Source organism: Chiloscyllium plagiosum, unplaced genomic scaffold, assembly GCF_037043375.1.
Source record: "Chiloscyllium plagiosum isolate Xiang-an unplaced genomic scaffold, Cpla_swu_hap1 HiC_scaffold_6, whole genome shotgun sequence".
Classification (NCBI taxonomy): domain Eukaryota; kingdom Metazoa; phylum Chordata; class Chondrichthyes; order Orectolobiformes; family Hemiscylliidae; genus Chiloscyllium; species Chiloscyllium plagiosum.
In genome coordinates this window covers 71,037,803-71,052,023 of record NW_028270144.1, presented here as the reverse complement: position 1 = coordinate 71,052,023, position 14,221 = coordinate 71,037,803, and the positions used below count along the sequence as shown (strand labels likewise).

At 38.2% G+C, this 14,221-nt stretch overlaps 1 protein-coding gene across 8 annotated transcripts in view; it reads right to left on the bottom strand.

Moving 5' to 3' along the window:
- Positions 1-14,221, bottom strand: part of LOC122550643 (neuronal PAS domain-containing protein 2-like) — a 122,124-nt gene that overhangs the window by 33,328 nt on the left and 74,575 nt on the right. For all 8 annotated transcript variants that reach the window (XM_087988096.1, XM_087988095.1, XM_043691704.2 and 5 more), the window contains 3 exons: positions 12,643-12,761; positions 6,118-6,200; positions 2,725-2,831 (listed from right to left, as the gene is read on the bottom strand). In XM_087988096.1, coding sequence (XP_087844222.1) covers positions 2,725-2,831; positions 6,118-6,200; positions 12,643-12,761 — 309 coding nt within the window. The remainder of the gene's footprint in view (positions 1-2,724; positions 2,832-6,117; positions 6,201-12,642; positions 12,762-14,221) is intronic.

Sequence of the window (14,221 nt, the reverse complement as noted above, 5' to 3'; positions counted from 1 at the left end):
ATGGTGCTGTTGTGCACTGAACTGCGTGACACAATACGTTTGTGGTATGTAGGATAAGTCATGTCAAAATGTCATCCCTGACCTTGACCACCATCTACTGTCATTAGACTACCACATGGCACTATTGCTATGTCCTTGGGTCTAGACTCCACAAGTTGACCTATCATTCACCTGCTCTCTTTCCTTATGAGGGTGGCCCAGATGTCCCCGGCCTTTCTTCCCAGCTGCACTACTAAAGCACCCAGTGCCACATTGTGCCCTAGCACTCAATTGCAAAAACTTCCATTGCAGCACAACTTTTCCCATCTTCCTGTTAAATGACAGTCTGTCTTTAAGAACTATCAGGCAACTTGTTTCACATTGTTGGCATATCCTGCTAAGGGCAGAGCTCATGGGAGCTTTTAGTTGAGGAAAACAGCAGTGGATGTGTAGGAACGTGCACCACAGTCATTCAGAAGTAGATAGTTGAATTCTGTGCTTCATCCATCTTCATCTGAATGAGGGCAGATCTTGGCCTCGCTGCCCCAAGTCAGGGTGAATGAATCTCCTTCCTGTAGAGTTTGGGTCTCCCTGAATAAAATATTTTTGTATGATCATAGGGATGGAAGAATTCATTTCCTAAAGGATATTGGTGAGCCTGATAGGCTTTATGGCAAATCTCATTTTTAGTAATTGTACCCTTTCTTTATATTTAACTTCTCAAACTGCCAATGTGGAATTTAAAGTTAAATTCTTTGGAGTGTTAATGTAAGCTGTAAGCTTCAGTTTATGTTCCAATTAATAGTAATAGTTTGGCTGTGTACTTAGAAAGTGAGTGAGTTGTTAACTCTGTTATATTTGGTTTCACTTAAAAAAAACAATAAAAAACACATGTGGCCCTTTGTCTTTGAATGCATGCATTCCTGTGAACTACATGGAAGGGACCTCAGATCAAGTAAACAAACACAACAACTTGCTTTTATGGCTCACCTAATCTGAATTTAGGCTACTGTGTGAAGATACTAAAAGATAAAATTACTTTTACTCAAAGACACAGCTATATGCCAAATTTATTTTAGTTATGTTTTGTAACAAGCCCATATCTGACTTTAGATTCTATAATCAGTTCTGTAGTTATGGTCATTTTGAACTTTACATATTTTACTATGTTGTTACCTCAATGTTAACACATTTTAATTCAGTGATAAGATTCAACATGACCTGACTTGATAAGAATTCTTGTGACCCTGTTTCTCTAGAGAATAAAAGAAGGCTTCTCGAAGTATCATTTTAGTTAGCTAAGTAAATGGTTCTTTTAATTAACCCATATTGATAGATTTTGGGATTTTCCAAGGAATTTCAACCTTTCTTCACATTCAAGTACATTACTGTGTCAATAGCAAGAAAACAATCAGAACAACATCGCTAAATTAAACATAACAATAAGCAAAATAAGGGAGAGCATCTTCTGGAATTTACAATCTCAGACTCCAGTTCTATGTGATCTGATACCACTCTGACATCATCCTTCCACAGATACTAAATAGCTATTCTTAGAGTAAAGGTATGTTATCCCTTGACTCCACATTAAATGAAATAGATCTTACATCTTCACAGTAATACAATCATCGTGTTTTACAGCAATGAAAGAAAATCTTTAACCCAACGTAGCAGAGAGCTGATCTGAGGACCCCATCTGTGAGAACATTCTAGTTAAGAAGCATGGTCCCTCACTAATTAATGGTTTATTTTCCCAGAATCCAGTGTATATTAGCTTTGTATGGCTCTCAGGCTAATCTTAAAGTGGGGCTCTTATTGCTTTCAATTGAGGCAATTGATAATATCTTTGGGGTTGCCTGGCAGCAAAAGGGACTCAACCTGGCAGTTGCAATAATGAAGAAATATCAACTAAAACATTTATATTTTGGATATATACTGCATATAATTTGTTTCAATAACTAGTCAAAACTGTGAACAAAAGGTATTTTCCACAATTTTCATTCTCCTTTAACAAAGGATCATGTGATAATTGATGGTAATTAGTGTTAAACAATGTGGTGTGCATTATTAAAGGCTTATTGTTATTCAATTTGAAATGAAAAATACAGAAATAATAAATCACATCTTGTTTTTACTGAACCGCAAAATTACTTTTTGAGTGTTAATTTTAGTGCACATAACTTTCAGGTGCTATATACAGCCTAACTACATTTGTATAATATAGATGTGAAATAAAAGAGTTACTAACGTTAATTGGCTGCAATCAACTTTACAGAGGAAAAGGCAGTTTAGAATGCTTTCACATTGTAGAGAAAACATTGCTCAAATATTTTCTAAAATAAACATTGTAGAGAAAATTTACTAATGTTCCTTGCTTATCAAGGGGACTGCACTTAAAAGCAGCATTGATTGGAGTTCAAGACACAATACTTGTAGAAGTGGCTCCTGACAAGTACTCCTTGTTAATGTGACTCACCATTGGAAGTCGGAGATTGATGAAATTAGATGTAACTGAACCAAAACTAAGATTACTTGCAGTTAATTAACAGTACTTGATTTATTCTGGCTCAGGAGGTTTCAAATATTTTTTATTCGACACTATATGTTAAGCATATTTGTAATGTTTTAAGAATTCTGTTGTCCATTTTTAGATGTGAAAGAGTTACATGATTTTCTGTACCATTAGATTAATTCCAAATATTTTTGAAAATTCTTAGCATTTTTCTCCCCCTGAATAGTACATACATTGTTGATGGCACCTGGCGAGCTGTTCCAGATCATCCACGTGGTAATAATCATAACCTGATGTACCAAGGACTTCAAAAGGCAAATAACCAATGATCGGTGGAGCCCTGCAGTTAGAAAGAATATTTAACTACAAAATGTAAGCAGAACTTACTTGCAACTATTAAACTGTTTGTACAGAAAACACAAAGTGCCTGAAAATGAATCAAACAAACTTAATTAATTGAATTGAATGTCTATACAATGATGAGAATTTTCAGAAGGTTGAAGAAACTTGGTTGCCCAGATTGGAGGTCCCTCTCCCATTTCCATAGATTTAGTCTTCATCTGGTGGGAATGGTGGGGCCAAGGCAGTGGGGTGTATGGGTAAAAGCAAACAGGAGTGAGATTTGTTTCCTATAGTGTGTGGTTTACAGTTTTTAAGAGCAGACATGATTGTATGTAAAAGGGAGTTCAAGTCTATGAAATTGTGAAGCTGTCATGTCATTTGAATCCCTACTTTTTTAATGCCTGAATTGTCTCTAAGTTGAAAAAAAACTAGTTCTACAGATTTTGATAATAGTTTGTTGGCATGATCCGTAGAGTATTATTACTTCTTGACTGCGTCCACACCAATAATTATCACATTGGGTGGGGGAGGCTGTAATTTCACAGTTTGATTAACAGATTTGCAGATCTACTAAGGGATTGGCTGCTTTTTATGTGGGGATATGAATGTTTGTTTTTATGAGTGGTTAAGGTCTTGAAGAGGTTTAAATGTATTGAATGGTCTTTTATCAACAAGTGTGGGCAACACGGTGACACAGTGGTTAGCACTGCTGCCTCACAGCGCCAGAGACGCGAGTTCAATTCCCGCCTCAGGCGACTCTATGTGTGGAGTTTGCTCATTCTCCCTTTGTCTGCGTGGGTTTCCTCCCATAGTCCAAAGATGTGCAGGTTAGGTGAATTGGCCATGCTAAATTGCCTGTAGTGTTAGGTGAAGGGGTAAATGTAGGGGAATGGGTCTAGGTGGGTTGCTCTTCAGAGGGTCAGTGTGGACTTGTTGGGCTGAAGGGCCTGTTTCCACACTGTAAGTAAGTAATCTAATCTTTAGTATAGTGAACTTTGCAACTGATACTTCAAACTTTGTTTTATTTTCATCTCAGCATGGCACGTGAGGTCAACTCATGAATGTATTTGGTGAATTGGCATTGAGTGTGTAAGGGAGGGAAGTGAGGGGGTTGAGGGGCTTAGGTTGATATAGAAGATCTGAGGTGCCTTCACAGTGGGTTGGGGCTTGCATTGGTATGGATGGGGTCTGGGTGGGGCAAGGGCTGTGGAGATTAGAGTCCTAACTGCTTTTATTAAAACATTTATATAGTCTGTCTCAATACAGAGCAGATAACAAGATCACTTCAGAACTATTTCCATGGTCACGCCCCTCACCCCAAGTATTCCTAGCCCACAGAACAAAGATCTAGCCAGTCAGGACAGTCTCTCCTGAAGCTGGGCAATTTCCCAATGCTGTGTACCTGCCTCAGGAACAACAATCTGATCATTTGTCAAAAAGAACTGGGACAAGGTAACAAATTCCATTACATAAGTACAACCATTAATTGTATGAATAAGAATCACATGTAGATAGACTAACCAACTTTAAAATGAAAAGTTTGACAAGGTGTGAACATTTTGATATAGTACAGTATAAAATCTTCATTTAAACATTCACCTATTCAAGATAGTTTTATAAAATCCCAAGTAATTACAATTAAACAGAAGTTGCCATTCATTGTTTATTGCATGATATCCAATTAGAATGTGGTTGGAATTATCTGCAATATTTATTATGACTATAATTTTGTTGGTTTTTGAATGTAAGAAAGCACTTGAAGAAATGTACTCAGATGCCAAGCGATTAGGCATATATTCTTCACAGCTTAATATGTGTGTTGCTGTGCACACTAAACAGGTTGTTGACGTCCACATTATTTAGGATTGCATTTCACAGGTAGGAGTGGAGACTACACTCTACAACTAGGATTGATGCAGATTCTTTCAAATGGTACAGAATGATGAAATGAAGCATTGCAGCTGTATTCCTAGCAAACTTTGTCTGTCTTTATGACAACAAAAAACTGCTCTAACCATGGTTTCTGAAGGCATAAGTATGTCTCTCATTAGATACTGACTGGAGGCACTTGTTGTCATTATGGACTCCAGTCTTCTTGCCTTTGGTCTGTGGATGTTCACACTTCCAGATACATAAGAAAGCTTTTCTTAGCAGCCTGCTTGAGGAATAGCTGTGATCTCTCATTACTGGGTAGATAAGATAGTTTGAAGCCTATTGTCATAAATAAAGCAAAATAGGGTCAAATATATTGATGCCTCTATTCTTCCATCTACATTCTAGGGAACAAACCCTGTTCTAGTGAAGGGAAGGTGGCAATTGTCATCATAGTGAGCTGAAACTTGTAAGTGAGGAAACCATGATATTATTAAAGAATTTTCAGATCACAAAGCAGAGGTTAGTTGACAAAAGTGTTCCCTTAGTGTTGCCTTTTGAGATGTTGAAACATACTGCATTAATTTTCCCAGTATCCATTACTATCCACATTTGCTCTGACTTGAACACTATGGGGAATTAACCACAGAGAGAGTGTCATTATAAAATGAAAAGCAACACAACATCAAAGTCACTGATGAAGATAAGGAGTAAACATCTCTTGATGTAGCAAGTTATGCACCAAACTCAACAATTTGTCTGAAAAAAGCAGGCCACTCTGCCACATATTAGAAAATTGCATGTGTGCTGCTGATGATTTCTAAAATGCGCGCACCCCTCAGTGGAAGCCATTTCTTCTTATGTTTGCTATTAAAACCACCAACAAATCTCCCATTAACCTTTCTTGGTCTTCAAAAAAATCTCAGCTTACTTTACCTTTCCCCATATTGAGGTGCCTCATCTCTGGTAACATTCTGGTAAATTTCCTTTGCCCATTCTTCAAGGCCTAGACATCTTTCCTGATGTATGGGATATAGAATAGGGCATATTAACACTGCTGAAGCCTATTCATTGGTTTGTACGGACACAGCATAACCTCCTTGATTTAGTATTCAAAACCTGTATTTGTCAACCCAAGGAATCTGTGCGCCTTTTAACGTCCTCATCAACTGGTCCTATCACCTTTAAATATTTATGTAAGTAAAATCCAAGGTTTCTCTGTTCCTGCACCCCTTTAATACTGTAACAATATTCAAATTAATATTTGATGTAGCAAAATGGAAATAGAAATAAAGCACTCTTTTTCCTTCTAGGAGCAGACATTGCTTATATAACTACTTCTTACGCTTAAAACAAGTTGGTAACATGACACTGGTAAGTTCTGCTTTAATCACAAAAAAATTCTCACTAACCTGTGATCTAGAAATAAAAACTTCCACTCCAAGCTATGTCTAGAGGTAAATTCTTCCAAAGGCTCCTCTATTATGCACATCTCCTGTGTTGAAATAAAGTATTGTAAATATGGTTAACAGTGGTAGATTTTATACAGAACAGATTTTAATGCTACATTTCAAGCTTTGCAAATCAATGTGCTTTAATAATAAATACGGTTCATTGACAAATCTTTCCCTTTTTAATATTCAGAATAAATATAGAAAGTAAATAATTGATTGATATCATTGTGTGGCATAATCGATTGTGCTCTTCCTTACAAGTTTAAGAATAAAGGTTTCATTGTTGAGTAAACAGCAAATTTTCGCATTCACAGGCAACAGTTACTCCTTAGCTTTCCACTGCACAGAATCATAGAATGATTCTGCACAAAAAAAGACCCATTTTGCCTGTGCTAGGTTTCTGATAGAGGTGTTCAATTAATCACACTCCTTTGTTCTCTTCCTGTAGCTCTGTAAAATATTTTCTTTCAATTTCTTATCTATTTAAATTTGGCCATTATTATTGAATTTGATTCTGACCAGTCTTTCGGATATTACATCCTAGATCACAACAATTCTGTTGCTGCATGTAGCTATTTCTGCCAGGAGATATGTTATCACGGTGTGCCACACTGTTCCATCCTCACATATTCACTGCAGCCAATCAACAACCACTCCATGCGATCTGCCATCCAACTACTCCTAGATTGATCCCTCTTTCTGCTATTCTCCACACTGCTTTCTGAAAGAATTCTCTGCAGCTTTTCAGCTCTGATTAAATGTCCAAAATACTGACAATTTATTTTCTGGATGTCATCTTCTTAAAGTTCTTTTTCCTCTTGTACTTTTAAATACTTCTTCATTTGACTAATGTTCTGTATTTGGAATTGTTAGCATACAGTTAAGCATCCAGATTTCAAGAAAACTTATCTTTTTCCAGAGACCTATAATTTTTGACAAGTTGTCGGAGCTATACAGGAAATTGGACAGATAGAATGTACACTTTTATGAATTATTTTCCTTGTTACCATCTTAAGTATTATTGTTGTTAACATATTCTTTATCTTTAAAAAAATTAGTTCTGGCTACCTCCATTCTTCTTTTAACTTTTGCATCATACCTGTCACCTTCTGTTGGTATTTGTCCTGAATAGCCAACTTATTTACTTGGTCCAGTGAAACACCACATAATTCAAACGTCACCCTAATTTATTCTAACATACTCCATCTAACCATCATTTCTTTTCTCTTTTTGGTGTTCATATTCAAACATTATTCTAAATTCTATATTTTACTTGATCTATGCTATTTTGTACTGCCTCTTCTAATACTGTCAGAATATTATAAGCTTGTTATGTTCTTCTGTCTTAATTTTACACCTGGAAGCACAGCTAATTCATTGAATATTTCTTCAGTGTACAGATTGAATAACTTGCACTGTAAAAATTTTTTTTTGAGTCATCATTTGTTCTTTTACCAATTATCTGAAATCTCTGTCCTCTCATTACCAACTGTTCTGTCACTAAATTAAGTTTTTTTTCTTTATTTACTCTATCAAAGCTAAAAATAAATATCCTGTTAACCTTCTCTGCTCTCGGGAGAATAACCTCAGCTTCTCTAGTCCCTAAATGTTCAAAGTTTGGGAGAAGATTTGTAGCTCGGGTGCTCGTTGTTGTGGTTCTGTTCGCCGAGCTGGGAATTTGTGTTGCAAACGTTTCGTCCCCTGTTTAGGTGACATCCTCAGTGCTTGGGAGTCTCCTGTGAAGCACTTCTGTGATGTTTCCTCCGGCATTTATAGTGATTTGTATCTGCCGCTTCCGGTTGTCAGTTCCAGCTGTCCGCTGCAGTGGCCGGTATATGAGTTCGACTGGGACAACACTACTATTATAGGAGAAGCCAAATAGAGAACAGCCAGGAAATTCTTAGAGGCATGGCACTCATCCACAGATGCAATCAATAAACACATCGACCTGGACCCAATATACCGGCCACTGCAGCGGACAGCTGGGACTGACAACCGGAAGCGGCAGATACAAACCACTACAAATGCCGAAGGAAAGATCATAGAAGCGCTTCACAGGAGACTCCCAAGCACTGAGGATGTCACCTAGACAGGGGACGAAAAGTCTGCAACATAAATTCCCAGCTCGGCGAACAGAACCACAACAAAGAAAGTCCCTAAAACTTGGTACCATTCTAATAAAACACTTTTGCACCTTTACCAAGTTCTGGATATCCTTTCTAAAATATTGAGTCTAGAACTGAACATAATACTGCAGCTGAGGCCTAACCAGTTAGCTTTATTAAAACTATCATATTCTTATATATTTTTTCCTTAACATAGAATTACCTCTTTAATACTGGATTGATAGCATAGGTACAATTTATGTGAAAATCTCAACTATCTACACATCCTTAACCCAGCATGCCATTGCTGGTCATGTGGCATCATTTTGGCCCTTGGCTCATTAGCAGTAACACAGAAACATCTTTGTTTCTGCACTCTATTCCTCTATTAACAAAGTGAAGGATGCCATTTTCTTTTGCAACATACTTTCCATCTTATACCTTCATAGTTTCATGTACATTTCCCCCCAGATCTCACTCCGTTCTTCCAGACCCTTTAAAACTACAGTATTTAGTTCACCAAAAGAGAAAATGCTGGAAAATCTCAGCAGGTCTGGCAGCATCTGTAAGGATAGAAAAGAGCTGACGTTTCGAGTCTAACTGACCCTTTGTCAAAGCCCAATTTGCTTTTATCCAGCATTTAGTTCATTTTGCTGCATTTCGTCTTTCCTACAAAAATGCATCAAAACACATAACTTCAAAATTCATTGTACTAAATAGTTGCAAAGTAATCATTTTGTATCTCAGCCATGCCCTCTGTCTCCAGAAGATATCTTTTTCTGGTCCCTAAATAGGCCTGCTCTTCCTTTGGCTATCTTTTTACCACATTTGTACTTAGAAAATACTTTTGTCTGACCTCTATGTCACTTGCTAATCTATTCTCATACTCTCTCTATTCCTATTATGTACATTTTCTTGGATCTCCTCTGCACTTTCTATGTTCAGTTTGGTTTTCTGATGCATCATAAGCCTTCCAATTGTCACAAGCCTGCTTTTTCCCTCTCATTTTTATCCTCGACATGTTTAGTCAGCTCTAGCCTTGAAAACCTTTCTTTCCTGTGCCATGGGAATGTGCCTACTCTATACGTGACCATCTTTTTGAGGACCATTATTTAATTACTGTTTTGTCTATTAATTTTTGATACCAATCTACCTGAGCCAAATTTTTACTCAGTTCACTGAAGTTAATGTTTTTACAGTAGTCTTTACCTGAGGCTGGATTTTACAGAGCACCACATTCCCATCTCCCCCTCCCCTAAAATAGTCAACTGGGATCTCAAATAGGAAAGCCCACTCACTGGGACATTAATTGTCTCAAGGCAAGACCTCTGCACCATATTGGGAGGAGGTCTTGTCTTAGAGAGCTTCTGTGCTTTCAAAAGTACCAGATTTAAGCTGTGGCTACAGCTAGACAACAGACAACCCAAGAAAGATAGGAAGTTCAGACTGAAAGCATGTCTGGTTTATCAGCAGGGCCTGGCTGTCAGGCCCCAATTATAATGGGACATAGACAACTTGGAATACGCAGATAAGTGGCAGGTGATGTTCAACGCCGAGTAATGTGAGGTGATACACTTTGGTTGGCAGAACATTGAACAACACTATGAAATAGGGGGTATAATTCTACAGGGGGTGCAGGAGAAGAGGGACCATATGTGCCCAGATCATTGAAGGTCACAATCAGGTGGAGAGAGCAGCTAATAAAGCATATAGTGTTCTTGGTTTTATTTATAAGAGCGTAGAGAACAAGAGCAAGGGCATGCTGAACCTATATAAGACACTTCTTAAACCTCAGATGGATATTGTGTTCAGTGTGGGCACCACATTATAGAGAAGTTGTGAATGTATTGGAGCAAGTGCAGAAGTGATTTACTGTAAATGTTCCAAATATGAGAATCTTAACTATGAGGATAGACTGGAGAACTTGGGACTTTTCTCCCTAAAGAGAAGATGGTTGAGAGGAAATCTGATTGAGGTTTTCAAAATCATGAGCAACTCAGCAGCGTCGAGAGAGTGAAATTGTTTCTGCTTCCAAATGAAATAAGAACGAGAGCATAGATTTAAAGTGACATGTAAATAAAGCAAGGGTGAATTGAGAAAAAAAAAATTGCACACGGTGGGCAGTTAGGGCATGGAATGCACTGCCTGGAAATGTGATGGGGACAGGTTCAACTGAAGAATTCAAGAGGGCATTGGATTTTTAAAATTATAATGGTGTACTGGAATATGGGGAAATTCAGGAAATTGGTACGATAATAGAGCTGGATTAGATAATACAGCCGGTGTAGGCACAATGGGCCGAATGCAGGATTTGGTGGCTGGGAGAGGATTTGAGAGGCTGTGGAAAGGTAATGTCAGGGGTATGGCTTTTGTGGTGGCCGGCAATGGATGGGGTGCCTGCACTGGGGACAGGGAACATCTCTTACCCAGGGAAGACTATGGCCAGTTTGTCAGAGGCCTCCTATGCCATAATAGTGTGTGGGGTTGGATGATGCACTGAAGAGCCACTTACGGGTCTTGACTGTCCCAAAGGTGGTTGGCCTGCTTGACACATCCACTGTCCTCCATAACATGGGAAACTGTTTGAGGGACACTGGGAAGGCAGTGGGCAGACTATGTAGTTTATGAGACCTCCCCATCTTCAAACCACTGGTAGCTATAACTATTTTAAACAACATATAATGATCACAAATTTTGTCCCACAGAGACATGAGCTATTAGATAAAGCCATTCCCTATAGAAAACACACGCAAAATTATGTGGGAAAACATCCAAAGCAGATAGTTCAATGATTTCAATGGAACCAGCAGAGATGAAAATCAAGCTGTGACTTGCTATCACCAATTTTCATGATCACACAAAATGAAGATCTACCTCATTCTGTGCAGTTTGTTCTGGGATATAGCTGACCTGGGAGTAACTTGACATTGGATCCAAAATGTGGAAAATTAACGCTGGAAGAAGCTGCTTCATTATTACTGATCTCATCATCTGTACCTAAAGCAGAAAAACTCTCATTCATGTTTTTCTCACCTCAAATCCCTATTATTCCAATATTTTCATCACTGGCTTCCCCTCATCCCCCTCCATAAACTCAAATTTGTCTAAAACCTAGATTCTGCCCTGTACAATGATTCATTGGATCCGTACAGAATGGAAAGAGGCCATGCAGCCCATTGAGTCTGCACCAACCCTCTGAAGAGCATCACACCTAGACCCAACATCCTACTCAATCCCTGTAACCTCACAGTTCCCATGGCTCATCCATCTAGCCTGTACATTCTTGGACACTATTGGCAATTTAGTATGGCAAATCCACCTAACCTGCACATCTTTGGACTGTGGGAGGCAACTGGAGCATCCAGCCGAAACCCATGCAGACAGAGGGAGAATGTGCAAACTCCATGTAGACTGTCACCTGAGGCTGGAATCAAACCAATGCCCCTGGCACTGTGAGGCAGCAGGGCTAATTGCTGAGCTGCCCTGCTGCCCAGTACCTCACTCTCTGATTGCTCAACTTTATCTTGACAAGGCTCACTTCCCCTTCTGTCACTTTTCCAACTCTGGCCATCTGTTTATTACCCTCTTACTTTGCTTCTCCATCATCAATAAGTTCTCTTTCCCTCTGGTCGCATTAATTACTTTATCTTTAAAATTCTCTGACTGCCAGTATACCTCTCTACCTCACTTCCCATCCTTTAAAAACCTGTACATCCAAGTTATTTATCTATCTATTTAAACTCTCTCCAGCTCAGCATTCAATTCTTCTTTCATTACTTACTGAGGATGTCATATATATTAAAAATACTGTTGAATGTAAATTGAAATTAATAATCACCTGAAGGCCATTACTTGGTTCACAATTTAGATTAAAATTCAGAATTTTACTTACATTTAACAAGTTTACAAAAAATTCAAAAGCATTAGAAAATAAGAACCATGTAAAAAAGTCATGCTATTTAATTTTAATTAATAAACAAATTTTAAAAAGTGCCTCCTACAAATGTATTGATACCACTTGTAAAATATACATCTAGGTGTCAGACAGTGTATCTGTGCATGGTCCACCAGAGAAATGCAGCACCTGACAAAGTGGCTAAAGCTGAAGTATAAGTGACTTGGAATGTCCAGAAGTCTTGCTCTGCTTAGCCTCCTCCTGATTGCCTATTGCATTGTTCGAAGACCTTCATGAAATTTAAATTGACTTTTTTCAATGAACAGGCTAGGATGATACAGCAAGAATCTACCATTCACCAGTCTAATTTCAATCAGGAGCCAATATTCAGTGTTCTCTAGCCTGTTGGTTGCAGTTCAGGAATCAATTCCTGGGAGATTGGTACTCTGGTGTGATCTATTTTCACTGTCCATATGTACTAACCTTTATAAATTGAGGTGTTGCTAGACGGACGGTTGCTACAAAACACATCTGTTCATGTACTGTTGTTTGAAGTGTCCTTTGAACAGAACCTTCAAAACCATTGCAAGATGAACTAGGCACTACAATTAGAAAGAAGAAAAAGAACATTTCAAACAGTGGTTTATACCAGTCTGTAATAAGCAATCTATTAACATATTCTATACAAAGACTAATTATGAATGTTTCTATTGTATATATGCATCGAAATATATGCATTTCTACAGGATCCTTACTGTGGAATTTTGCCAGGATTCCATTTCTTTAAAAGTGGTCAATGAAGCTGACAAATTTTGGTAAATAATCTATCAATTGTTAAGTAACACTAGGCTGCGTTCGGGTGCACATACATGATCATCAATTTGAATTACATCTGGTCATATTATTTATAGTGCACATTAGGCAATGAAAGAATCTGTAATTAAAAGTGCTTTACAAATTGGTCATACATCCCAAATTCCAAATGGATTTTGTTATTGAATCCCCTTCCTTACACCAACTAGAATAAGTTTTATCATTTTAAGTGTATGAATTCTCTAAAACAGAATTTATTTTTGAGTTGAGGTTGCATTAAATGCACACAGACTTGAGCAGGACAATTGTTTGCAAATTGGAGACTAGTAAATCTATCACTCCGCAGCATCACAGGAGAGGTGGTGGCTGCTGCCAGTACTGCAACTCCTCACAGTCCCAGGATCAAGCAGTGAACCAATGAGAAAGATAACTATTATTTAAGGGTGTACCCCATGTAGTGAGGGTCACAGGGGCAGGGAGGCCATCGAAGTCAGAGAAAGGAGGTCGTCAACAACTTGTTCTTGCTCATGTCCATGCCTTCAGTCATGTAGAACTGAATGAAGCTTGAGGCCAACCCCATCACCTGACATGCAGTCTGCAGAGACCTAATGGCTGGTAGGCTGCCAGTCAGTTATCTGGCTGCAGCTAAGGAAAATTGCAATGCAGGTAGGAAGGATCTTAAATATTGTTAATTGACCATTCAAGTGTATTAAGTGGAGGTGAGTGGAAAAGTCAGTCTGGTACCACCCTGAACTTTCTGCACACAAATGGGAAGATGTCGGTTATCAGTCCTGATAACAATTCCACTGATCTTCAAGGCCTCCCACCTCCTAGATGTCCCCTGCTAGCCTGGAATATTACACCTTGTGTATCAATTTGCAATGTCAATATTCCCTTTATGCTTAGTTTTCAAAACAACATTTCAAATCTTCTACCACTGACGTTGACCTATTTGGAACATGACCACATTTTTTGAAAGTCTGCTCTCAGTAAGTATCTCTGACAGACAATGAGTGTTTCCATGGTTTATGTACATCTAAATATATGCATCTCTCCAGGATTCTGAATGTGGAATTTTATCAGGATTACGTTTCTTTTCTGTACAATCCAGTAAAACAAGCAAATCTTTTATTTGGCACAACACTGCTTAGCCAAGTACTTTTTTCCAGGTCAAGTTAGTAAATTTTCTTAATGCATAACATCTGTCTGTTTAAAAATTATTAACCAAAGTACACCCATACTGCATACA